Consider the following 27,921-nt stretch of genomic DNA (forward strand, 5'->3'; position numbering starts at 1 on the left):
GTAGCAGGTATTCTCAGAGGACAGCAGACCTTATATTTTCACAAATGGGTAACATGGCGCTGCATATAACAAGAATTAGAGAGCTTTGTGGAGCGCAAGACACGATCCACCACGCATGCGCGAGTGCCTTACCGCCCGCCACGAGGGTGCGGTTACTGCAGTTAAATTCTACAGCATGAATAATAAAATAATAGGAGACAACACCTAGGGGAAGTGGGAGGGATTGTGAGAATATAAGGCCTGCTGTCCTCGGAGAACACCTGCTACAGGTAAGTATCTTCCTTTTCTGTGAGGACAAGCAGGACTATTTATTCTCACAAGTGGGGAATCCCTAACATCCAGGCTCAACGAAAACAACAAGGACATAACTCAGATCAACCTGAAACTACATACAAACTGAGTGAGAGTGCAGCCTAGAACAGAAGAAAACGGGCTTAGGGGGGTGAAGTTGGATTCTAGACCCCAAACAGATTCTGCAACACTGTCTGCCCGAATCAACTATTGTGTCGGGTATCCTGCTCCAGGCAGTAATGAGGTCCCATGACACAGGTGGAGGTTTGACAAGGGGCTTTGACAAAAGCAAACTTCTCATGAAGCGAACAACCAGAGGCTGTCCAGAGATGGGCTTACCCTCTACATGGTGATAAGCGCTAACTGCACTGAGGTGAACCTCTACTGAATTGGTCTTCAGACCAGACTCAGAGAGAGGTGAAGGTATTCAATCAGGCTCTGTGAAGGGCAGAAAATAGGATCTAGGGCCTTGCCCTCACACCAGACGGCAAACCTCTTCCATTTGAAAGTAACACCTCTTAGTGGAATCTTTCCTAGAAGTCAGCAAGACTTGGGAGACACCCTCTGACAGACCCAAAGAAGCAAATTCTAGGCTCTCAATATCCAGGCTGTGAGGGCCAGAGACTGACGGTTGGGATGCAGAATTGATCCCTCGTTCTGCGTGGTGAGGTCGGAAAACACTCCAATCTCCACGGGTCTTCAGAGGATAACTCCAGAAAAAGAGGAAACCAGATCTGCCGTGGCCAGTAAAGTGCGATCAAGATCATGGTCCCTTGGTCTTGCTCAAGTTTCAGCAAAGTCTTCTCCATGACAAGAATGGGAGGATACACATACAGAAGACCTGTCCCCCAATGCAGGAAGAATGAATCTAGTCTGTCATATGCCTGCAGTCTGGAACAGAACTGAGGGACTTTATGATTCAGTTGAGTGGCAGATCCACCAATGAGGTACCCCACACTTGGAAGATCTCATGGACAACACCCATGCTGAGATACCAATTGTGTGGTTCCATAACCCTGCTCAGCCTGCCAGCCAGACTGTTTTTGCCCGCCAGATAAGAGGCCTGCAGGAACATTTCATGTTGGTAAGCCTAGCACCACATCCGGACGGCCTCCTGACAGAGTGCGTGATGTGCCCTCCTGCTTGTTGATGTAATACACCGCAACCTGGTTGTCTGTTTAAATGAGCACAATTTCTGGACAGCCAATCTCTGAAAGCCTTTAGAGTGTTCCAGGAGCTCCAGAAGATTGATTTGAAGACCTTTTTCCTGGAGGGACCAAGCTTCTGAGTGTGAAGCCCGTCTACATGAGCTCCCCACCCTAGGAGAGATGCATCCATCATCAGAACCTTTTGAGGCTGAGGAATTTGGAATGGTAGTCCCAGAGTCAGTGGATCGAATGGTCCACCAAAGGAGAGAGTAAACAAGCTCTGGAGACACTCAGATGACATCTGCTAGATTTCCCATAGCCTGACACCACCGAGAGGCTAGGGTGTACTGGGTGGATCTCATGTGAAGGTGTGTCACAAACTATGGAAGCCATGTGGCAAAAGCAACCAACATCTGCCGAGATGTGACCTGCTGCAAGGCTCAAACCTGAGAAGCTAGAGCGACTAGAGTGTCTGCTTTCGGTCCTGGGACAAAGGCGCAAACCTGCTGTGTATTGAGCACGGCTCCAATGAATTCCAATTGTTGAGCAGGGCGAAGATGAGACTTGGGGTAGTTTATAACGAACCTTACCCCTAGTAGGCAATGAGACGGGGTACTTTATAATGAACCCTAGTAACTCTAGCACCAGAATAGTCCTCTGCAAGGACTCATGAATACTGTTCTCTGACATGCTCTTCACCAGCCAAACGTTGAGGTAAGGAAACACATGGACTCCCAAGTCTGCGAAGCAATGCTGTGACTACCACTAGACATTTAGTAAATACACTGGGAGATGACGCGAGGCCAAAAGGCAATATGCGGTACTGGTAGTGGTGTGTTCCCAGCCAAAATCAGAGATATTTCCAATAGGCTGGAAGTATCGGGATATGAGTATATGCATCCTTTGAGTCCACAGACCATAGCCAATCGTTTTCTGAATAATCGGTAGAAAGGTGCCCAGGGAAACAGTCCTGAACTTTTCTTTGACGAGGAATTTGTTCAAGGCCCTTAGGTCTTGGATCAGATGCATCCTCCGTCTTCTGCACGAGGATGTACCTGGAATGGAAGTACATGGAATAGAAACCCTGCCCTTCCTCCCCTGGTGGAATGGGCTCAACTGCATGGACCTTTAGAAGGGCAGAGAGTTCCTCTGCAAGTACCTGCTCATGCTGAGAACTTAAGTAATGAGCTCTCGGTGGGCAATTTGAAGGTTTCTGAAGCCAATTGAGAGCATATCAGAGGCGGACTATTTGAAGAACCCACTGGTTGGAGGTTACAAGGGGCTACCTTTTGTAGGAAAACTCCATCCTCTCCCCGACTGGTAAGTCGTCTGGGACGGACACTTTTACTGCGGCTATGCTCTGCTGGAGACAGTTAAAAGCTCATCCCTTGCTTTGACTGGGGAGCAGCAGGGGCCTTAGGCGCAAGCCGTTGATAAGAATGAGCGCGTTGGGATGAGCCTCAACAGGCTGGCAAGAAGTGGTGGCATACCTACGTCTCTGTGAGTAGTGTGCACCCCTCCTAGATGAGGAGGCTGATGCAGAAGGTGCCCAGTGGGAGAGAGAAGAGTTGGTTTTCAGTGTTTCCTCATTTGGTCAGTGATGTCTTCAACCATCTCTCCAAAAAGGTCATCCCCCCGGCATCCACCAATCTCTGTTGAACAGATTGTTCCAAGTCAGAAACACGAAACCATGAGAGTCTGCACACTGTTATATTTAAGCAGAGATCCTGGATGTCACATCAAATGGTGTTGTATGAGCCCCTGGCCAAGAACTTATGAAATGCATTCTGCTGCTTGGCCAACTGGCATACCGACTCGGCCTGCTCCGGTGGGAAAGAGTCCGCCAAGTCCAACAGCTTACGGATCGAGTGACACAAGTACACGCTTGTAAGAGCTGGTATGATTGGATATGGGACATGAGAATTGAGGCCTGGAATATCTTCCTCCCAAAGGAGTCCAAGGTCCTAGCTTCCCTGCCTGGGGGCACCGAGGCATAGTCTCTAGAATTCTTGGCCCTTCTTCTGAGAGCAGATTCCACCACCATGGAATTGTGAGGCAACTGGGGCCTATCAAAACCAGGTGTGCTATGGATCCGATACACGGTGTCAATCTTCTTAGGCAGGAGAGGGACTGACAGACTGGACTCTCAGTTCTTATCGAGGACTTCCTTGAGTACCTTGTGGAGAGGGACAATGCCTCCCTCCATAGTCCAGGACCTCGAGCACCTTAGCCCTGGGTCATCCTCCACTTCCAAATGAAATGTAATAGCTTCAGCCATTTCCTTTACAAAAGAAGGGAACGAAAGGCTCTCCGGAGACTTTCTCCTTTCAAGTGGAGGGGAGGGTTCAGAGGGGATGCCATAGGACTCAGCCTAAAAAAAGTACCTTGGATCCTCCTCTGCCTCGACTTAGAGGAGCCATATCCCCAAGAGGGGCATTGAGGAGTCAGCTCCTGCCTTTCCAGTGAAGCTTCCTCTGCCGACATTGAAGGGGTACCGGCTTGGGTGGCAGTTGACGAGCCACACCGCAGGCTGAATGCAAATTAGAGCCGCAACAGGAGGTAGGGTAGGCAAGCCCCCCCCCCCCCCCCGATACTGATGCACACCATTGCAAAAGGCCATCCAGCAGCTCAGGGAACAAGGTCCAGATACGCTGATGGAGGGCCAACACTGGGAAAGACTGGGGTGCTGGCTCCGAGACATGCTGCAGAACTGATGGGGTCAAGATGGTAGTCGTGTCCTGGCTGCCTGGCGAGATGCATCGGAACCTCCTGATGGAGAGGGGAGTGATCCTCCTGGCGACGATGCTTCTCGGGTGTCAACTCCCTCAATTCCCTGGAGCTCCTGACACCATGTGTCAAGGACGGCCAATGCTGATGTTTCTTGGCCTTCGCCCGAAGCTTGGTGTCGAGACTGCTCAGTTCTGATGAGGACGAAGTCGAACCCTTACGTCGCCTCGGGGTCAGGTCTGACACTGGTCGGTCCCGGGGGCCCTGTCCAGCAGCCAGTGTCGACCCACCCAACAGACTACTGCTCCTAATGTCTATGGGTCTCATAGCAGCTATATGGACCGATGTTCCTGATGCAGTCTTCGACGTCAATGCCGCTGACCTCGATGCAGAGGACTCTGACCTGCCTCCAAAAATTCTCTCGCGTTGAGCCTCTCTGGCAACCTGCGTCCTCTTCTTCATCCGAAAAACAAGGATGAAGTTGGCAGGGCTATGGTCGGGCCCTAAACACTGAATACACCAAGAATGGGTGTCTTTGCCAGAGATCATCAGATTGGACCAGAACAGCCACTGAGAACTTTAGTGGGGATGGAAGGAAAAACTTCAGAAGCCATATCAAAGGACGAGATGGTGCCTGAAAAAAGGGGCAAGGCACCATGGGGGGGGGGGTGGGGGGGGGGAGGGAGGTCACACACAACCAGAGAGTAGGCCAAAATGCAGTCTAACTCACGGAAAAAGAAAAGAAACTTAAAAATTGGGGGAAAAACCTAAGAAAATATGAGAAAAGAAGGGATAAAGGCAAAGAAAAAAAAAAAAAAAAAAAAAGGCACAAAAAGAAGCTCTTCTGAACCAAGCGTGAGGAGAAAATACAGACGTAGTCCTCTCCTCATTGCAGAAGAAAAACTGCAGTAACCGCGCCCTCGTAGTGGACAGGAAAGCACTCGTGCATGTGTGGTGGAGCGTGTCTTGCGCTCCACAAAGCTCTCAAACTCGTTATAATCTCCAGAACAGGCAACGTGGTGCCACATTACCCACTTGTGAGAATAAATAGGCCTGCTTGTCTTCAAAGTTTGACTTCTAAGAAAAAAAATTAACTTTTGGTTTCAGAACAGGCGCCTCTTCTCTCCAATGTTCTCTCTATCCACCTCAACCTAGCAGATGCCTATAGATTACAGTTGTCTCTCCTTAGGCACATGAGCAGCATCACTCATCTGCGGGGGGGGGGGGGCAGAAGGAGGTATGGTAACACTGTGCTTTAAAAAACAAAACACAAACCACTACCGTTGGGTAGGATGAGCTCAGGAAAACCTTAATTATGTTAGCTTAAAATCTAATTACAGGAGTAAAACTATGTTAATACTGCAAAACTACTAACAAATAACCTGTGTGTGCATGTGTTAGGCATGAAGAGATGGCAGCAAGTTATTTCCTGGACTGGTGGTTATATCCTGTTTCTATTCTGGACCGAAATGAGTTAAATAGGACTAAGTATGGAGAGATACCTATTGGAGAGAACAAACAAACATATGAGAAATACTTCTACCTTTGTGATTTTCTAACAGTTCTTCTGCTACTGCAACGCCTCGGCTGCAAAGGCCATGATTATGCAGTACAATCTCTACTATGCAAATATATTTCATGCTGTAGCCTTGTGTCTGTGCCATGCCTTCCTGTTCATCCAAGCCAGAAATATTTTGCAGCTGAGGGAGACAAAGAGGAGATTGAAGCTGCTGCCAGACAGTGAAAGGATTCCCCAGCAAAGGGGGAAAAAATTGGTAGCTCTTGCTGAATTTTGCATTTATGCTATAAAACATTGGGCCCAATATTCAAAGCCAGTTAACCGGGCAGGAGGAGTTCCTGCCCAGTTAAATGGTGTTCAGCACACTGGCAACTGATATTCAGTGGCACTTAACTGGGCACTGAGGGCCAGATGCACTAAACTTAACGAGCCATTAACGAGCCATTAACGTGGGTTTTAAACTGGTTCTAGCCAGTTTAACGTGCAAGTAGTAAACCAGGACATGCACAAAAGGGCACTGTCTTATCACGGTAGCAGCTAACGAAAACGGAATGCAGATGAGCAAATTAGTATTATAATGTGTATAAATTGTATTGTAATGAGATGCACTACTGTTTTTCGATTGCCTGTGGAAAATCTTACAGGAAGTCTGTACTTCTCGTTGGGGGCTGCGCGAGATTTATTCGCCTTAAAAACTTCTATAAATTTAACCCCCCCCCCCTCCAAAAAAAAAAAAAAAAATCGGGAAAAAAAAAACGCCCAAGTGCTCGTCAGGGACGTCCTTTATGGACATCCTTCACTCAAAACAACAAAAAAAAGCAACCAGCCGGAAACCTTTGCCTAGCCACATCCAAGTGCTCGTCAGGGCCGTCCTTCTAAAATGCCTAACATGGACATCCTTCGCTAACAAAAAAAAAAAAAACAAAAAAAAAAGACGTCCCTGATGAGCACTTTTTTGTGATGGTGTCTTTCTGTAATGACCACCGCCAGAGAGAGACGTGCAAGGACGTCCAAATCAAAAAACTATTTGGACATCTCTTTCGATTATGCCCCTCCACCAGTGACAGCTAAATGCGCTGTGATTGGCTGAGAGAGACCAGGAGGAGGGGCATTGGACATGCTGCTAACACCCCGGGGCAGACAGAAAGGAGCAAGGCGGCCGGAGCAGAAGCTGCCGATAGCTGCCAGCAGCATCGGGATCCTCCTCGTAGCCCTTTGATCTCCCTCCTGATTATCGGGACAACTTTTTTTTTCATTCAGTGAAGGATGTCCTTGTCATGCGCAGAGCAGCCAGGAGAACGCTTGGCTGCTCTGCGCATGCTCAGCTAGCCGACTGGCTTGGAAGGAAATCCCATGTAAATGAGCTAGCAGCGACCAGCTCATTTGCATGCCATTTCCATGATGCATTTACGTTGCTTACCAATTCGCTAAGGAATCGGTAAGGGAAGGGCTTTAACGATGTTTTTATAGTGCATCTACCCCTGACTGCTGTGGAGTCCAGCTAGTGCTGGGGTGGTCCATGGGCAGGTACTTAACTATTAAGCTGCAATATTCAGTTCAATAACCCAAGTAAGCGGATAACGTTTATTTGTAGCTATAAAGCAGATAAAATACTTAAAAATACGACAGTGTGAGGGAGTCTGCCGGACACTGCCACTTCCCTTAAGGATACTCCCTCATAGTTTCAGAGCCACCTTAAAACCCATAGTCCCACCCAAGGGGGAAGTGACATGGGAGGAATGCAGCCAGGAGGGCATGGTCCAGGAAAATGAAGATACATACCTGTAGCAGGTATTCTCCGAGGACAGCAGGCTGATTGTTCTCACTGATGGGTGACGTCCACGGCAGCCCCTCAGAACCAGAGAGTTTCCCTAGCAAACTCCAAAAGTCTCGCGGGAGGTCCAGCGCATGGGGCACGCCCACCACACATGTGCGGCCGTCTTCCCGCCCATGCGAGACCGCTCCCGCTCAGTTAAATGAATAGCAAAAATGAAACAAGAACAACTCCAAAGGGGAGGAGGGAGGGTTTGTGAGAACAATCAGCCTGCTGTCCTTGGAGAATACCTGCTACAGGTATGTATCTTCCGCTGTCTCCGAGGAGAAGCAGGCTGCTTGTTCTCACTGATGGGGTATCCCTAGCACCCAGGCTCACTCAAAAACAAAAAAAAGGGTCAATTGGGCCTCGCAACGGCGAGGACATAAGAATTAACCTACGAAGAACAACTAACAGAGTGCAGCCTGAACAGAATAAAACAGGGCCTAGGAGGGTGGAGTTGGATTCTAAACCCCGAACAGATTCTGCAGCACCGACTGCCCAAACCGACTGTCACGACGGGTATCCTGCTGGAGGCAGTAACGTGATGTGAATGTGTGCACTGATGACCATGTCGCAGCCTTGCAAATCTCTTCAATCGTGGCAGACTTCAAGTGGCCCACTGACGCCGCCATGGCTCTAACACTATGAGCCGTGACATGACCCTCCAGAGTCAGCCCAGCTTGGGCATAAGTGAAGAAAATGCAATCTGCTAGCCAATTGGAGATGGCGCGTTTCCCGACAGCAACCCCCTTCCTATTGGGGTCAAAAGAAACAAACATTTAGGCGGACTGTCTGTAGGGGCTTGTCCGCTCCAGATAGAAGGCCAATGCTCTCTTGCAGTCCAATATATGCAACTGACATTCAGCAGGGCGGGTATGCGGACGGGGAAAAAAGGTTAGCAAGACAATTGACTGGTTCAGATGGAACTCCGACACCACCTTTGGCAGGAACTTAGGGTGAGTGCGGAGGATTACTCTGTTATGATGGAATTTGGTGTAAGGAGTGTGGGCTACCAAGGCTTGAAGCTCACTGACTGTACGAGCTGAAGTAACAGCCACCAAGAAAATGACCTTCCAGGTCAAATACTTCAGATGGCAGGAATTCAGTGGCTCAAAAGGCGCTTTCATCAGCTGGATGAGAACGACGTTGAGATCCCATGATACTGTTGGAGGTTTGACAGGGGACTTTGACAAGAGCAAACCTCTCATGAATCGAACAACTAAAGGCTGTCCAGAGATGGGCTTACCCTCTACACGGAAATGATAAGCACTAATCGCACTAAGGTGGCTTCTTACTAGTTGGTCTTAAGACCAGACTCTGATAAGTGTAGAAGGTATTCAAACAGGGTTCGTGTAGGACAAGAAAAAGGATCTAGGGCGTTACTGTCACACCAGACGGCAAACCTCCTCCATTTAAAAGAACAACACTTTTTTGTGGAATCTTTCCTGGAAGCAAGACTCGGGAGACACACTCTGAAAGACCTAAAGAGGCAACTTCTAAGTTCTCAACATCCAGGCCGTGAGAGCCAGAGACTGGAGGTTGGGATGTAAAAGCGACTGTCACGGTTGTGCCCATGTTTCGTGCTCTCCTTCCTCACACCATCTGGTGGCCAGATCTGGTGGCTGCAATGGACTGTCTGGTTACTGTCACCCGTTCCAGATTTCAGCCCAGTCCGGTCCGGATCTTCCAGACTGGAAGACTTGCTCTGTTTGAACCTACACAGCACCCGTAGTTTCCTGGTGATTGCTGCAGCTCAGCCTCAGCTGCTGCTGGGCTTATTAGCCAGTTGGAAACTTTCTGCCTTTGCATCGCCTAAGGCCCTGAGGTTTGTCGGTGTGCTGTGTGCACGTCTGCCTAGTCTGGTTTTATTGTATTGATTCTTGCCTGAGATTCTTGTCTGTTGTAGTTAGTCTGTGTGTAGTTTAGATTAGGCTGTTGCTTGTTCTCTAGTCTTGTCTCTGAGTTGTAGTTCTGTATCTAGTCCTTGTTTGTTTGTGTCTTAAGTGGCTGCTCTGCAGCTTCCAGTCCTGTCTCCTCTGTCTCAGTATTTGTTCCCTGTTTTAGTGGCTGCTTGCAGCTTTCAGTCTGGTCTTTTAGCTTATCCCTTCCTTGCCCTGCTGTCCCGATATGTTCCTTTCCCCTCTGACCCTCAGTCCTGGTTCAGCCTAGTGGGTATCCAGTCCTGCCTTGCCCAGTAAGTCCTGCAGCCAGGGGCTCAACTCCTGGTGAAAAGCACCCATGCGCAGGTGAAGTGTAAGTGTGCCTGCTCTGCTTGTTCCAGCTTGCTTGCCTCTGCTGCAACTCCAGTCCAGGGTACCAGTTCAGGGGTGGTTTTTGCCTGCAGCTGCCGCTCCTCGGCAGTGGTCCAAGGGCTCACAAACCCAGTTTCCTGCTTTGGAAAGTGTGACAGCGACCCCTCGTTCTGAGTGATCAGGGTTGAAAAACACTCCAATCTCCATGGTTCTTTGGAGGACAAGTCTAGAAGAACAGGGAACCATATCTGATGGGGCCAAAACGGGGCTATCAGAATCATGGTTCCGTGGTCTTACCTGAGTTTCAACAAAGTCTTCCCTACTAAAGGTATGGGAGGATACGCACACAGAAGGCCTGTCCCCCAATGTAGGAGAAAGGCATCTGATGATAGTCTGTCGTGGGCCTGAAGCCTGGAACAGAATTGAGGGACCTTGTGATTGGTCTGAGTGGCAAAGAGATAAGTACATAAGTACGTAAGTAATGCCACACTGGGAAAGACCAAGGGTCCATCGAGCCCAGCATCCTGTCCACGACAGCGGCCAATCCAGGCCAAGGGCACCTGGTAAGCTTCTCAAACGTACAAACATTCTATACATGTTATTCCCGGAATTGTGGATTTTTCCCAAGTCCATCTAGTAGTGGTTTATGGACTTGTCCTTTTGGAAACCGTCTAACCCCTTTTTAAACTAACGTTCTCCGGCAACGAATTCCAGAGTTTAATTATGCGTTAGGTGAAGAAAATTTTTCTCCGATTTGTTTTAAATTTACTACACTGTAGTTTCATCGCATGCCCCCTAGTCCTAGTATTTTTGGAAAGCGTGAACAGAGATCCACCGAGGGGGTGCCCCACGCTCGAAAGATCTCTCGGACAATGTCCATGTTCAGCGACCACTCGTGAGGTTGCATTATCCTGCTCAACTTGTCGGCCAGACTGTTTACGCCTGCCAGATACGTGGCTTGGAAAAGCATGCCATGCTGTTGCGCCCAAAGCCACATCCTGACGGCTTCCTGACACAGAGGGCGAGATCCGGTGACACCCCCCTGCTTGTTGGCGTAATACATCACAACCTGATTGTCTGTCTGAATTAGGATATTTGATTGGACAGCTGGTCTCTGAAAGCCTTTAGTGTTCCAGATCGCTCGCAATTCCAGGAGATTGATCTGAAAACCTTTTTCTTGGAAGGACCAAGCTCCTTGAGTGTGAAGCCCATCTACATGAGCACCCCACCCCAGGAGGGATGCATCCGTCACTAGCACTTTTTGTGGCTGAGGAATTTGGAATGGAAGTCCCAAGGTCAGATTGGAGCGAATGGTCCACCACTGGAGGGAATTGCAAAAATCAGTGGAAAGATGGATGACATCCTCTAGATCCCCTGTAGCCTGACACCACTGGGAAGCTAGGGTCCATTGAGCTGATCTCATATGTAGACATGCCATGGGAGTCACATGAACTGTGGAGGCCATGTGGCCGAGAAGCCTCAACATTTGCCGAGCTGTGATCTGTTGAGATGTTTGAGCCGAGGACACTAAGGCTAGAAGAATGTCCGCCCTTGCCTGGGGGAGATAAGCTCGAGACGTCCGTGTGTTCAACAGAGCTCCTATGAATTCCAATTTCTGAACTGGAACTAGGTGGGTCTTGGGATAATTTATTACAAACCCCAGCAGTTCGAGCAGTTGAATAGTAATCTGCATGGATCGTAGAACTCCAGCCTCCGTGGTGTTCTTTACCAGCCAATCGTCAAGATAAGGGAACACATGCACTCCCAGTCTGCGTAGCGATGCTGCGACAACTGCCAAGCACTTTGTAAAGACCCTAGGCGCAGATGCTAGACCAAAGGGTAGTACGCAGTACTGAAAGTGCTGAGTTCCCAGACGAAATTGAAGGTACTTCCTGTGAGTTGGAAGCACCAAGATGCGAGTATAGGCGTCCTTTAAATCCAGAGAGCATAGCCAATCGTTTTCCTGAATCATTGGAAGAAGGGTGCCTAGGGAAAGCATCCTGAACTTTTCTCGAACCAGATATTTGTTCAGGGCCCTTAGGTCTAGGATGGGACGCATCCCCCCATTTTCTTTTGCACAAGGAAGTACCTGGAATAGAATCCCAGCCCTTCTACAACTGGTGGAACGGGTTCGACCGCATTGGCCTTTAGAAGGGTGGAGAATTCCTCTGCAAGTACCTGCTTGTGTTGGGAGCTGAAGGATTGAGCTCCCGGTGGGCAATTTGGAGGTTTTGATTCCAGATTGAGAGCGTACCCCAACCGGACTATTTGAAGAACCCACCTGTCGGAGATTATAAGAGGCCACCTTTGGTGAAAAAATATCAACCTCCCCCCCCCAACAGGCAGATCGTCCGGCACGGATACTCTTAACTCGGCTATGCTGCTCTGGAGCCAGTCAAAAACCCGTCCCTTGTTTTTGCTGGGGAGCCGGAGGGGCCTTCGGTGCACACCACTGACGAGAGCGAACCTGCTGGGAGCGAGCCTGAACAGGCTGTCGAGAGGCAGGAGTGTACCTACGCCTATTATAAAAATAGGGAGCACTCCTCCTCCCTCCAAAATACATTCTAGAGGAGGAGGTAGTAGCAGAAGTCGTCCGGCGGGAGAGAGAATCCATAGCATCATGATGCTTCTTGAGGATATCGACCATATCCTCAACCTTCTCTCCAAAAAAGTTATCCCCCCGGCAAGGAACATCCGGCATTCACTGCTGGGTCTTCTGATCCAGGCCTGAGACATGCAGCCATGAGAGTCTGCACATCAGGATACCCCGAGCAGCTACTCGGGATGCGGCAACAAAAGTGTCGTAAGCCCCCCTGGCCAGGAATTTGCGACACGCCTTCTGCTGCCTGACCACATGGTGAAAAGGTTCAGCAAGCTCCAGAAGAAGAGATTCAACTAAACTGGACAGTTGCTTCACCGAGTTCCGCAAGTGAATGCTGGTGTACAGCTGGTATGTTTGGATCTTGGCATTCGAGCCTGATACGTACACCTCCCAAAAGAATCCAATGTCCTAGACTCTCTGCCCAGGGGCACCCTAGGCATAGTCTCTAGTACTCTTGGCTCTTCTGAGAGCAGAGTCCACCACCATAGAATCGTGAGGCAGTTGGGCCTTCACCATCACAGGCTCACCATGGACTCTGTACTGGGACTTGGACGTCTTGTTGACAACTGAATTAGAGAGAGGGCAAGACCAATTCCGCAACATCATTTCCCTGAGTGTATTGCGCAGGGGGGGGTCGGGCTGTTGCAACCTCTGCAGGTGGAGAAGGATAATCCAGAACCTCGAACATCTCAGCCCTGGGCTCACCCATAGTCTCCATGGGAAATGGAATGTCCTTAGACATTTCCCATAAAAGATGAAAAAGAAAGACTCTCAGGTGGAGACTGTCTAACTTCAATAGGCGGAGTAGGATCAGAAGGAAGCCCCTGGGAGTCTTCCTCCTCTCCCCATGAGTGCTCCTCTTTGGTGTCGGACAAAAGCTCTCAGAGCAGCCTGAACCTGAGCCTGTCTCGACTTTGAGGATCGACGTCCTCGCGGGGGATGTCGAGAAGTCGACTCCTGCCTGGACTCCTGCAAAGCTTCCTCCACCGACGTCGAGGGAGAGTCAACCCGGGTGGTAACCGGCTCCGGTACCGAGGGCGGGGACCTCCTCACAGGCCATGGGCCATATGCCTTCTCAGCAGTAGGTATGGGAGGCGCAAGCACCTCCGGTACCGAAGAAGACTGACGGAGCAGTCCTTACAGAAGCTCTGGAATAATGGTCCAGAGACGCTCATCGAGACCTGCATCGGAAAAGGCTGCGGGGCTGGTGCAGGAGTCGGTGCCAGAATTCGAAGGGGCTCGAGAGTCAGTACCAGGCTGCCGGACGACCGACACATCGGCACCTCCTGAATGGAGAGTGAGCGGTCCTCCCGGCGCCGACGCTTCTCGGGTGCCGACTCACTCGGCTCCCCAGTGCTCGATGACGGTGCTTCTTTGCCTTCGCTCGACGCCCGTTATCTACACTCCTCGGTACTGACGAGGAGGATGTGGAATCCTCACGCCTCCTCGGGGCCGGGGCCGACGCAGGTCGGTCCCAGGGGGGGCCTGCATAGCAGTAGGCCTCAAGACAGGTGGAGACCCGCTCGATGCCTCGCTGCTCCCAGCTCGAAGTGGTCTTTCGGCAGCCATTACCTGGACTATGGATGCTGCCTCCCTAGACGTCGATGCCACCGACCTCGGTACCGATGTCGATACCGACGTCGAAGGACCGGACCGATCTGAAAAAAAAGTCTCTCATGCTGAGCCTCTCGAGCTACTTGGGTCCACTTTTTCAGGAGATGGTCGGGCCGAAGACACTGGAAACACCATGCGTGGGGGTCGGTACTGGAGATAGTCCGGTTGCACGGAGTACAACGTTTGAAGCCGCTGGGTGTCCTCGATGACATGGAGGGGAAAACGGTGGTCGCAAAATCAAAAGACTCGATGGTGCCAGAAAAAAGGGGCACAAAAAGAGGATAAACAGCTCGACCGAGCAGCCTAAGGATGGCCGCATCAAAAAAGAAAGAAAACTTAAAGAGAGGAGAAAAATCCTTTGAAAAAAAAGTAAACTACTTTTTTTTTCACACTTGCGTCGTGGGCGGGAACCTGCTCACGCATGCGCAGTGTCTCCAATCTCGCGCAACGCCACGATCTAGAAAGTTCTTGTATTTTCTAATTTCCGGGCTCCTGGGCTGTCGCGGAGGACGACCCATCAGTGATAATCTTCAGCCTGCTTGTCCTCGAGAGGAGAATGACCTGTACATGGCTGGATTATGTGTGGCCGCCGTGACCAGGATATTCAATGCCAGTATCCAGACGTGGCCCAGCATTGAAGATCTGGGCTCAGCACGCAGCAGTTTTTAAGCTGCTACCTGGCATCAAGATGGGCTGATTACCCCCATAATATTTAAGCACATGTAAGCAAGTGAATCTAAGAAAAACAGACTTCTCCTGATAAGTCAAAGCTCTGATCCATGCACTGTACCCGTTTACTTTATTAAATACACTTAAGTATTACCAAGTCTTTTAAACCAAAGGAGATATGCATTCTTGTTTTCAATTTGTACACAATTGCAATGCTTATGGGATTTCTAATGCTAACCATCCCCTAATACAAGCTTGTAAAGACACAGCAAGAACCTGGTTGAAATCTGAAAATCCTATTTTTCTGGTAGAAAAAGGAGGACTGTAGGAATAATGGAACAAGAGGAGCATGAAAAACCTGAACCCAGCTTATCTTGTCATTAGGCCCAGGCTAAATGTTGGAATAAAGCAAGTCTCATGTGGCCCTGATAAGAGATTCCAGCACCATGCATAACCAACTCATGTTATTCATCACCTTCCCATGCTGTCTGTATTGTACGTGACCAAGAGTGTTCTAAATGGCTCATGGATGGCAAATATTTTTAACAGAATCCTTGTACTACAAGTCTGAACAACCGATTTAACAATTCCCTGTCCCGTTAAACATTGGCATCTTACTGCAATTATTCTCTTTGACCATCCATTGAAACCGAGGTAGTGATTGGCCAGGTCCTGGCACTTGACACTGTTCAGCTTTTGAGCTTCATGCTGCTGAAATTCCTTCTGCCTTGTGCAAAGACAAACCTGTACACGGATAAGCAGAAAAAAATAAAAAGTTACAGCAAGAGTAAAAGGGGGGAAAAAGACAAACATTTAAACCAAATAGCCAAATATTGAGAGGCTTGGGACTTCATGCAGTTGCCTCTCATACCTTTAAAGGAGATTCCTGGAACAGTCTTTGCTTGTTGCATATCTGCTGAGCCCGAATGGCATCTCTAGATGAGAAGAACTTTACAAGTGCGTAGTATCCATGCTCAGTAACTGAAGCATTCCTACAGACTCGCACAGAGTACAGAACACCAAACTGAGACAGTATTTTCCACAAGGAATGCTAAGGGAGAAAAGAAGAAACACAAGCCTTTGAAACTAAATTTGTCTACAACTTATTTTCAAAATACTGTTTTTTTAAACAAAATTAGTTCTCTGATCGCGGCAAGTACAGAAGGCTGTAGAACAGTCTTTCAGGTGAAGAAAAAGTAGGCAGAACAGATGGACCTTCTGGCCCTCACTGACTTCACTCCCCCTTCCCCAGAATGTTGTCCAGTTCCTAACAAATCTAAAACCCTCCTCCCTGCACCATCGTCTCATCCACACATTGAGACTCCGGAGCTCTGCCTATCTCTTGGGCCCGGCGCGTGGAACGGGTAGCACTTCAGAAAATGCTACCCTAGAGGATCTGGATTTGAGCTTTCTACCTAAGAGCCTAAATTTGGCTTCCAGAACCTCTCTCCCACATTTCCCTGTATCATTGGTACCCACATGTATCAGCACTATCTAAAATCCTATTTAGGTGACACATGAGGTCCGCCAGGCAAGGTGCGAAGGTGGCGGACTTTTAGTTTTGTCAGACTAGTCCAGAACTTGTGAGTTATGTCCATTGACCAGCAGATGGAGACAAAGAAACAAAATAGCTCTGTGTGATTCACCCCTTTAAGGGCACTGTAGCCGTAGAATGCTCAGCATTTCCAATAACCAAGTAATGGTGCTCATGTTCACACTTCTAGTAAAATGTTATATTCATTTACTACCTGTATCAATAAGGCACTATTGTACAGTGAAGCTACTCACCTGTAGCAGCTGTCCTCAGAGGACAATAGGCCAGGGATTCTCACATCCAGGGCTGTTTAGTCAGAGCCAGTCTGCAAAAGTGTACCAACTCAGTCTTTGAAATAAAAACTTTAACCATATACGTGTTGTAAATTATTTTATAGTTACATATTTTTTTGTCCTGTTAAAGCCTAAAATCAATTCACTTTTTCCAGGGCTAATCAATAGGCATTCACCAACCCAATGTGTCATGCTCTGATTGGTTGATACCTCAAGATTCTCACTTCAGGCACAGCTCCTTGTGACTCTGGGCAAGTCACTTAACCCTCCATTGCCCCAGGTACAAATAAGTACCTGTACATGTAAGCCGCATTGAGCCTGCCATGAGTGGGAAAGCGCGGGGTACAAATGTACTAAAAATAAAAAAAAATAAAAATTTTGTATGTGTCAGTGTATGACACAGGACCCAGATGAAGACAAATGCTGTGATGCCAAGATCAGCACCTATTCAGGCAGTGATAAAAATGTTCCTACGAGAGCTTCCAATCAAAGAACCAATGCCTAGTACTTTCATCCAGGCTAAGGACCAGAAAATTTCACACACCAGGTATAAAAGATAGTCAGTCAGTGACAAAGTTATTGTAACAATGACAGCAGATACATTCAAAAAACATATAATACAACTTGTAAAGGATAGTGTGCCTCTATCATTTGCACAACCAGCTTTTATAGGTGTGAATGAATGAACTGGCCTGCAAACTTGGTGTTTCTCTGGAAAAAAAGAGACAGTATTAGAAATATGGTGTGTGAAGAAGCCCTTAACCAAAAGGAAGATCTTAAAAACTGCCCCTTGTGGCTGGCTGTAGAAAATGGATAAAGAAAGTAGGGAAAGGAAAAACCCCATACGTTATAAAATTCAGAGTGGGGATGGATCAATGGTCTTCTAATGCAAACAAAAAAAAATTGAGGACTCCAGAGGAGAAAAAGATAAAACCAATTAAGAAAGAGCACCCCCTCCAAAAAAAGATTTATTAACCGCAGGTACAGTTTAACATAAAACTTACAATTTTGTTAACAGCATAACAATAGCAAAATAACCAAGAAGGTAAAATTATGTATAATCATACCTGATAATTTTCTTTCCATTAATCATAGCTGATCAATCCATAGACTGGTGGGTTGTGTCCATCTACCAGCAGGTGGAGATAGAGAGCAAACTTTTGCCTCCCTATATGTGGTCATGTGCTGCCGGAAACTCCTCAGTATGTCGATATCAAAGCTCCATCCGCAGGACTCAGCACTTAGAGAATTACACCCACGAAGGGACACTCTGCCCAGCTCACCACCGCCGAAACGGGGGAGGGGAATTAACCCAGCTCATCCCCACACAAGTGGGGGAGGGGAATCCGTCCAGCTCATCCCCGCGGAGCGGGGGAGGGACACCACACCCGCCGATGCGGGGGGATCTGGCTTATCCTGCAACCGCAACCGCGGGAGGAGCTGACTGACCCTAACACCGCCGAAGCGGGAGGGGTACAAAGCTGCCCTACAGCCGCACGAAGCGGGAGGGAGTGCCGGCAGAATTTATGTCTCAATCCAGCCCCGTAAAACGGAGGGGAGAGGAATGCAGCAGCTCACTGTAACACAAAGTCGTCTCAACTCTTGAAGAATCCAAGTGAAAGAAGAACTTGAACACGAAGTCCTCCTGAAGTAACTGAAGGCTAAACTTGAACCTAAAATTCAACCAGAATATAAACAGTACAGATATCTGGGAGGGGCTATGGATTGATCAGCTATGATTAATGGAAAGAAAATTATCAGGTATGATTATACATAATTTTACCTTCCATAACATCAAGCTGATCAATCCATAGACTGGTGGGATGTACCGAAGCAGTACTCACCCAGGGCGGGACATAGAAATCCCTGACCTCAACACTGAAGCTCCAAACCGGGCCTCCGCCCGTGCAGCCACAGTCAAACGGTAATGCTTGGAGAATGTATGAGCCGAAGCCCACGTTGCCGCCTTGCATATCTCTTCCAAGGAGACGGATCCGGCCTCTGCCATCGAGGCCGCCTGAGCTCTCGTGGAGTGAGCCTTCAGCTGGATAGGCGGCACCTTCCCCGCGGCCACATAAGCCGCTGCAATGGCTTCCTTGACCCATCTTGCCACTGTAGGCTTAGCAGCCTGCAGACCCTTACGAGGACCTGCAAACAGGACAAACAGATGATCCGATTTCCGGAAATCATTGGTCACTTCCAAGTATCTGATGATGACTCGTCTCACATCCAGATATTCAAGAGCGGAGTACTCCTCTGGGTAGTCCTCCCTACGAAAGGAAGGGAGACAGAGCTGCTGATTCACATGGAAGCGAGAACCAATCTTGGGCAGGAAGGAAGGCACTGTGCGAATAGTCACTCCTGCCTCAGTGCACTGCAGAAAAGGCTCTCGACATGAGAGCGCCTGGAGCTCGGACACTCTTCTGTCTGAAGTGATAGCCACCAAAAAGACTGCTTTCAACGTCAGGTCTTTCAGAGATGCCCTCGACAAGGGTTCCAAAGGCGGCTTCTGCAATGCTCTTAGCACCAGGTTGAGATTCCACGCAGGCACCACTGAGTGCAGAGGAGGGCGCAGGTGATTAACTCCCTTGAGAAAGCGCACCACATCTGGCTGCGAAGCCAGGGAAGCACCCTTCAGGCGGCCCCTGAAGCAAGCCAGAGCCGCTACCTGGACTTTAAGGGAACTGAGCGACAGGCCTTTCTCCAGACCTTCTTGCAGGAACGCCAACACTGAAGAAATTGGAGCAGTGAAGGGAGAAAGTGAGCCTGCTTCACACCATGCTGCAAAGATACGCCAAACCCTGGCGTAAGCAGTAGAAGTAGAGCGCTTCCTCGCTCTCAGCATAGTGGCGATGACCTTGTCTGAGAAGCCCTTCTTCCTCAGACGCTGCCGCTCAATAGCCAGGCCGTAAGACCAAAGGGAGAGGGATCCTCCATCACCACGGGACCCTGATATAACAGGCCCTGCTCCACTGACAGCCGCAGAGGATCGTCGACTGAGAGCCTGAACAAGTCCGCATACCAGGGACGTCTGGGCCAATCCGGACCCACCAGGATTACCCTGCCGGGATGCTTTGCCACCCGGTCTAGCACCCTGCCCAACATGGGCCAGGGCGGGAACACATAGAGGAGCTCTTGTGTCGGCCACTGTTGGAGAAGAGCATCTACTCCCAGGGATCGAGGGTCCCGTCCTCTGCTGAAAAAGCGCGGCACTTGGCCATTGGCCGATGACGCCATCAGATCTAGGCTCGGCTGGCCCCAGCGCTTCGTGATGTCCAAGAACGCCTGAGCAGATAGTTGCCACTCTCCGGGCTCCAAGGTATGGCGACTGAGAAAGTCCGCCTTGACATTCATGACTCCGGCAATGTGGGCCGCTGAAAGCTGCTCCAGGTTCGCTTCCGCCCACTGGCAAAGACTCATAGCCTCCTTGGCTAGAGGGGCGCTCTGGTACCTCCCTGGCGGTTGATATAGGCCACAGCCGTGGCATTGTCCGACAGGACCCGTACAGGCTTCAACACGAGTACCGGGATGAACTCCAATAACACCAAGCGAATGGCTCTGAGTTCCAGGAGGTTGATAGACCACTTGCCTCTGCAGGAGACTAGAGCCCCTGCGCTGTCCTTCCCAAGCAGTGGGCTCCCCAGCCCATCAAAGAGGCGTCTGTCGTGACGACAATCCACTCCGGGGTCACCAGAGGCAATCCTGCAGACAACTTGTCTGTCTGCGTCCACCAGCTCAGTGCCTTGCGCACTGCTGGGTCCACGGGAAGGCGCACAGCATAATCCTCCGACATCGGAGTCCAGCGCAGCAGCAGAGATAGCTGTAGTGGTCTCATATGAGCCCTGGCCCAGGGCACTACTTCCATCGTGGCCGTCATAGAGCCCAACAGCTGCACGTAGTCCCAAGCCCGAATAGGAGAGGCTACTAGGAACTAGTCCACCTGAGCCTGAAGCTTGACAATCCGATTGTCTGGCAGGAACACTCTGCCCACTTGGGTGTCGAATCGAACTCCCAGATACACCAGGGACTGAGTCGGGCGCAGCTGGCTCTTCTTCCAGTTGATGATCCATCCCAGGGAGCTCAAAAGAGCAACTACCCGGTCCATAGCTTTGCCGCACTCTGCATAAGAGGGGGCTCGGATCAACCAGTCGTCCAGATAAGGATGGACTTGTACTCCTTCCTTTAGCAGGAAGGCCGCTATGACCCCCATTACTTTGGAAAAGGTCCGCGGAGCAGTAGCCAACCCGAAAGGGAGGGCTCTGAACTGGAAGTGTCGTCTCAGGACTGTAAAACGCAGAAAGCGTTGGAGAGGAGGCCAGATGGGAATATGCAGGTACGCTTCCTTGATGTCCAAGGAAGCCAAGAACTCTCCTGCCTTCACTGCCGCTATAACAGAGCGGAGAGTCTCCATGCGAAAGTGCCTCACTTTCCAGGCCCGATTGACCCCTTTGAGGTCGAGGATAGGCCGGACAGAACCTCCTTTCTTTGGAACCACAAAGTAAATGGAGTAACGTCCCTTGCCAATCTGATTTTTTGGCACCGGAACGACCGCACCCAGGCGGATCAGGTTGTCCAAGGTCTGCTGCACTACCACAGCTTGACCGGAGACTTGCAGGGAGAGAGTACAAACCCGTCTCTTAAGGGTTGGCAGAACTCTAGCTTGTAGCCGTCTCTGATGACTTCCAGCACCCACGCGTCTGAAGTTATAGTGGTCCACTCGCCCAGAAACGAGGACAGCCGTCCTCCAATCTGCACTGGGGCGTGGACCAAGGCCCCGTCATTGGGTACGAGACCCTGGGGGAGGACCGGAGGGAGCACCTCCGGGACGACGGTCTCTGCGAAAGGAATGCTGCTTGGGGGAGAAATTCCTCTTGAAGGAAGAGGGGGCAGAGGAACCCGACTTGCCCGGGCGGTATGGAGGTATCGGGACGAGTACTAACCCGAGCCCTGACCTCTGGTAATTTCTTGCCCTTAGACGTGCCGAGATCGGTCACGATTTTGTCCAGCTCGACCCCAAAGAGCAGCTTGCCTTTAAAAGGCAATCTAGCCAGGCGGGATTTAGAGGCGTGGTCAGCAGACCAATGTTTCAGCCAAAGCCACCGCCGCGCAGAGACTGTCTGAGCCATGCCTTTAGCTGAGGCTCTCCAGACATCATACAGCAAGTCTGCCAAATAGGCTAAGCCCGATTCCAGGGCCGGCCAATCAGCCCTCAAGGAATGATCCGAGGGGGAAGCCCGCTGCACCATAGTCCGGCACGCCCTGGCCACATAGGAGCCGCAAACTGAGGCCTGCAAACTTAAAGCAGCTGCCTCCAAGGACGACCTTAAGGCCGCCTCCAATCTTCTGTCTTGGGCGTCCTTTAGGGCCGTGCCACCTTCCACCGGCAACGCCGTTTTCTTAGTCACCGCAGTGATTAAAGAATCCACGGTAGGCCACAGAGAGGCCTCACGTTCACTCACAGCCAAAGGATAGAGGCGGGGCATAGCCCTAGCCACTTTAAGGCTCGTTTCCAGGACATCCCATTGAGCCGCAATTAAGGTGTGCATGGCATCATGCACGTGGAAGGTTCTAGGCGGGCGCTTCGTCCCCAGCATAATGGCAGAGCCAACAGGGGCTGAGGGAGAGACGTCCTCCGGAGAGGAAATCTTCAAAGTGTCCATGGCCTGTAACAACAGGTTGGGCAAATCCTCTGGGCTAAAAAGCCGCGCTGCAGAGGGGTCATCCGCTCCATCCGAGCGGGGATCTATCTCCTCCAAGGAATCCGCAAAGGATCGTTGGGAGACCTCAGACACGCTGCCCTCATCTACATCGGAGGAGACAAAAGTCCTCCAAGGCCTGGAAATCAACCCGAGGGCGTTTACCTCTGGGAACCTCAACCTCTTTATCAGAAGAGGGAGCAGGGGCAGCGTTTTGCATGAGGAAAGCCTGATGCAGCAGCAAAACAAACTCGGGGGAGAAACCCCCCAGACTGTGCACTTCCGCAGCCTGGGCAACAGCCCTAGACGCACTCTCAACCGGCGCTCGCAATAGCGGGGGAGAGACATGCTGCGCATCCAAAATGACGTCCGGCGCGAAACTCCGTGAAGGAGCCGCGCGGGAAGAACGGCGCTTAACTTTAGCCGCTTTTGTGCCGTCGCCCAAATTAAGGGCGTTCATGGCATTAATGTCTCCAACCTCAAGGCCGGCCCCGAAGAAGCCGTCCGAGCCGCGTGGCCGGCCAAGATGGCGGAGGCGAGGAGCGGGGGATGGGCGTTTATGGCGGGAAAAAACCGCCACGCCGGAGGAACGACCGGGACATTCATCGGTCACTAAACTATCACCCATCAAGGGCGAATCAGGTTGTAAAACCCCCGCATCCCCTCTAGAAGCGCTCCAGCGATCCGGGGAGCGACCCTTTGCGCCCTCGCCCTCCGACGCCATTGCCACGAGGAGAAGAATCGGGGAACCCCCTGCCCGCTATAAAAAGGTAAAATTACCTGCTTGCCGCTCCGAGCTGTAACGAACTGGTGTCCCAGTGAGTAGCTGCAATGAACGTTTAAAGAAACGTCGAATTAAACGCCTTTAAAGACGTTTAAAAATATATTTTTTTTTTTTTTTTTAAACGGAGCCAGCGGGAGGGGGGAGAAAAGGAGGGACCTGGCACCACCAGGTTTGCACTTGCTCAAAAGAGCCCTCAACCCCAGGCCTCAACAAAACCTAAGGATTAGGCTTGGAGGCCTAGCCAGAGCTGCTGCTGTGTGTGACCACCACCTGCTGAGGAGTTTCCGGCAGCACATGACCACATATAGGGAGGCAAAAGTTTGCTCTCTATCTCCACCTGCTGGTAGATGGACACAACCCACCAGTCTATGGATTGATCAGCTTGATGATATGGAATAAACAAATACAATACATGACGTAAACTTGAAAACGGTAAACAATAATAAAACTACCACAAAACAGTACCAAAAATATACACTTTTAACAGCACTGGAATTCAAATACCAGAGATATAATAGAATGTTAGCATAATACTAATGATACACCTAATAAACATTAGAACATTCAACATAGATATGATGCTAAAGATTTTCTACAACACAGCTTACCATGTAGCTGAGGGACCAAGAGCAGATATATGATGGGAACAAGATACGTGGTACGGAGTCAGTTGGGATAATTTGATGGTTAGCTAAAATCAAGGCAAGTTCTTTGTATAGTTAAGCAAGGGATAAGAAACTGATCTAAGTTAGAGTATGTGTAGCAAGCTAGTTCAGGTGCAGAAGGAGTGTATAGTCAGTCACTCCTTGTATTACAGGCTTGGGAGAAGAGCCAGGCTTTCAACTGCTTCCTGAAGTAGAGGTAGTCTTGAGTTATTCGTAGCCCCTCTGGGAATAAATTCCAGAGCATGGGGGACTACTCCTGAGAAAGCTCGCTGGCGGGTTTCACATCATACAATTTCTTTTCACGAAGGTACAGAAAGTGATGATCCTTGAAAGGACCTTAGAGGTCTTAAAGGTGTGTAAAGGGCTAATTTATTCTTTAAGCACTCTGGACCATTTTATCTGAGGACCTTGAAAATCAAACAGATTTAAGATTTAGCCATGTAAGATACTGGTAGCCAGTGTAGCTTTTGCAGGAAGGGTGTGATGTGCTCACGCCACTTGCAGCATTCTGAATTAGTTGGAGTCAGAGGTGTGCTGGTAAATGTATAACAGACTCTCTCTCCAAAAAAACAAGACAAGAAAAAAAAAACCCCTGTAGACATGTACATAGCTGGTATTATACTTTCTATTAGTACAAATGATATAATGCAAGCAGCAACCAATTTACAAATAATATTAAAACATACAATATTCTTTACTGTAAAATTGCCACACTGTTGTATCTGCAGCTAACCTATGTTTGCAATTCATCCCAATCTACTAATTCTTTACACAATAAATTTATTGACATTAAATCGGACATATGATTTACTGTCAGACTATTTCTCACCCTATATACCAATCTACCCACTACTTGGAAAATGGAACAGGCAGGATTGTTACACATTCCTACATGGACACTACATGTCAGCAGAGTCCTTCACCTCAATCACACAAGCAGAACATGGACAGACCTTAACAATAAAAGCCCAAAGGAAAATAAAATAAGAGCTCTCAGAGATGTACTCAGATGAACTCATACCTGACACAGAGCCGTGTTTTGGCGATCAACGCTTGCCTCAGGAGTCAAAGCATCTGAGAGAATTAACATGCAGCAAACAACTTATGAAGGTACACAACATTAATACAAGAACCTGTCAAAAGATACCTTATTTTTCCAGCTGTCTTTACTCCATGTCTATACCAAGTCTTTCTTCAAGAAGAGAGAACCTCGTAAAAGAACAGCTTAGCTCCCAGGTAAAGGCTGGGAATGGGGTATTAAGAGGGAATAGAATGGAGTCCTCCAAGTATCTCCAAATTCTCTCCTGTTATTTTTTTTTTAACCCTCAGACTTTGAAAAGGCTGCAAATAAAAGACAGCGCCATGTAGTACCACTCTCCTCCAAAGCAAACTCACCATGGAAAAGGTTGAACCCCCCTCCCCCCAAACCACTAGAAACAAAATACTGCACAGACTAATTAATAAAGAAAATCCTCTGCTTCCAGATATTCTATTAGGAAGGCAGAGTTAAGAGTGCATGCATGAAATACAAATAATGATTTTCACCAGTCCAATGCTTCTCAACCCAGTCCTTGAGGCACATCCAAACAGTTGGGATTTCAAAATAAAGATATATTTGCATACCAAGGAGGCAGTGCATGCAAATCTATCTTATGCATATTTATTGTGGATCTCCAGTGTGTCCTAAGGACTGGGTTAAGAAGCACTGCACTAGCCTATAAAGGAAAACCTGGTGAAAATATCTGAAAGCTTGAGAACCTGCAGCCAAAACTTGAACCAAGTCTCAGAACTTCCTTAGAGATATTATGGTCTTGTGGTTTTATTTCTTTTTGTTACACAGTGGTGTGAGTTTACTTTGTGCACTGGGCAAGTTATGATTTGCATCATAAGTACATAAGTAATGCCACACTGGGAAAGACCAAGGGTCCATCGAGCCCAGCATCCTGTCCACGACAGCGGCCAATCCAGGCCAAGGGCACCTGGCAAGCTTCCCAAACGTACAAACATTCTATACATGTTATTCCTGGAATTGTGGATTTTTCCCAAGTCCATTTAGTAGCGGTTTATGGACGTCCTTTAGGAAACCGTCTAACCCCTTTTTAAACTCTACTAAGCTAACCGCCTTCACCACGTTCTCCAGCAACGAATTCCAGAGTTTAATTACACGTTGGGTGAAGAAATATTTTCTCCGATTTGTTTTAAATTTACTACACTGTAGTTTCATCGCATGCCCCCTAGTCCTAGTATTTTTGGAAAGCGTGAACAGACGCTTCACATCCACCTGTTCCACTCCACTCATTATTTTATATACCTCTATCATGTCTCCCCTCAGCCATCTCTTCTCCAAGCTGAAAAGCCCTAGCCTCCTTAGTCTTTCTTCATAGGGAAGTTGTCCCATCCCCGCTATCATTTTAGTCACCCTTCGCTGCACCTTTTCCAATTCCACTCTATCTTTCTTGAGATGCGGCGACCAGAATTGAACACAATACTCAAGGTGCGGTCGCACCATGGAGCGATATAACGGCATTATAACAACCTCACACCTGTTTTCCATACCTTTCCTAATAATACCCAACGTTCTATTCGCTTTCCGAGCCGCAGCAGCAAACTGAGCAGAAGGTTTCAGTGTGTTATCGACGACGACCCCCAGATCCCTTTCTTGGTCCGTAACTCCTAATGTGGAACCTTGCATGACGTAGCAATAATTCGGGTTCTTTTTTCCCACATGCATCACCTTGCACTTGCTCACATTAAACGTCATCTGCCATTTAGCCGCCCAGTCTCCCAGTCTCGTAAGGTCCTTCTGTAATTTTTCACAATCCTGTCGCGAGTTAACGACTTTGAATAACTTTGTGTCATCAGCAAATTTAATTACCTCGCTAGTTACTCCCATCTCTAAATCATTTATAAATATATTAAAAAGCAGCGGTCCTAGCATAGACCCCTGAGGAACCCCACTAACTACCCTTCTCCATTGTGAATACTGCCCATTTAACCCCACTCTCTGTTTCCTATCCTTCAACCAGTTTTTAATCCACAATAGGACTTTTCCTCGTATCCCATGGCCCTCCAATTTCCTCTGTAGCCTTTCATGAGGTACCTTGTCAAACGCCTTTTGGAAATCCAGATACACAATATCAACTGGCTCCCCTTTGTCCATATGTTTGTTTACTCCTTCAAAGAATTGAAGCAAATTGGTCAGGCAAGATTTCCCCACACAAAAGCCGTGCTGACTCGGTCTCAGTAATTCATGTCCTCGGATGTGCTCTGTAATTTTGTTTTTAATAATAGCCTCTACCATTTTCCCCGGCACCGACGTCAGACTCACCGGTCTATAATTTCCCGGATCTCCCCTGGAGCCTTTTTAAAAAATGGGTGTTACATTGGCCACTCTCCAATCTTCCGGTACCACGCTCGATTTTAAGGATAAATGGCATATCACTAGCAGTAGCTCCGCAAGCTCATTTTTCAGTTCTATCAGTACTCTAGGATGAATACCATCCGGTCCAGGAGATTTGCTACTCTTCAGTTTGCTGAACTGCCCCATTACGTCCTCCAGGTTTACTGTGAAGTCAGTAAGTTTCTCCGACTCGTCCGCTTGAAATATCATTTCCGTCACTGGTATCCCATCCAAATCTTCCTTGGTGAAGACCGAAGCAAAGAATTCATTCAATCTCTCCACTACATCTTTGTCTTCCTTGATCGCCCCTTTTACCCCTCGGTCATCCAGCGGCCCAACTGATTCTTTTGCCGGCTTCCTGCTTTTAATATACCGACATTTTTTTTTTTACTATGCTTTTTTGCCTCTAATGCTATCTTTTTTTCGTAATCCCTCTTGGTCTTCTTTATCTGCGCCTTGCATTTGCTTTGACACTCCTTATGCTGCTTCTTGTTATTTTCAGACAGTTCCTTCTTCCATTTTCTGAAGGCATTTCTTTTAGCCCTAATAGCTTCCTTCACCTCACTTTTCAACCAGGCCGGCTGGTTGAAAAGCGTTTTTAATGATTTGCATATACAGTGCACATCGGATAAGCGCATGCACTGTTTAACTACATGCCGTACTTCGGTCCTGTTTTTGTCGCCATCAATTTCTATGGGGACAAACTTTGGTTTAGTGCACCACTGATAAATGCAAGATTCGCTTATATACATGGTTTAAGACTGCTCCTCTGCAGGAAAGACTCCGCATAAGCGTACACATGGAATATGGAAGCCGACTGGCACGTGACAAAGGGGCGGTAAATTTGAAATCTCGTTGGTTAACTGCCACAGGCAGAAGAAGCGAAAGAATGTTGTTAGAGTGTACACTGG

General features: G+C 48.7%; 1 protein-coding gene across 1 annotated transcript in view; it reads right to left on the bottom strand.

Annotated features, from left to right (window-relative positions):
- RDM1 (RAD52 motif containing 1) overlaps window positions 1-27,921 on the bottom strand; it is an 88,225-nt gene that overhangs the window by 51,359 nt on the left and 8,945 nt on the right. Inside the window, exons 2-4 of the mRNA XM_030221017.1 lie at window positions 15,510-15,689; window positions 15,257-15,382; window positions 5,710-5,866 (exon numbers count right to left, since the gene is read on the bottom strand). Coding sequence (XP_030076877.1) covers window positions 5,710-5,866; window positions 15,257-15,382; window positions 15,510-15,689 — 463 coding nt within the window. The remainder of the gene's footprint in view (window positions 1-5,709; window positions 5,867-15,256; window positions 15,383-15,509; window positions 15,690-27,921) is intronic.

This window comes from Microcaecilia unicolor, chromosome 12, assembly GCF_901765095.1.
Source record: "Microcaecilia unicolor chromosome 12, aMicUni1.1, whole genome shotgun sequence".
In the NCBI taxonomy this organism is placed as follows: Eukaryota; Metazoa; Chordata; class Amphibia; order Gymnophiona; family Siphonopidae; genus Microcaecilia; species Microcaecilia unicolor.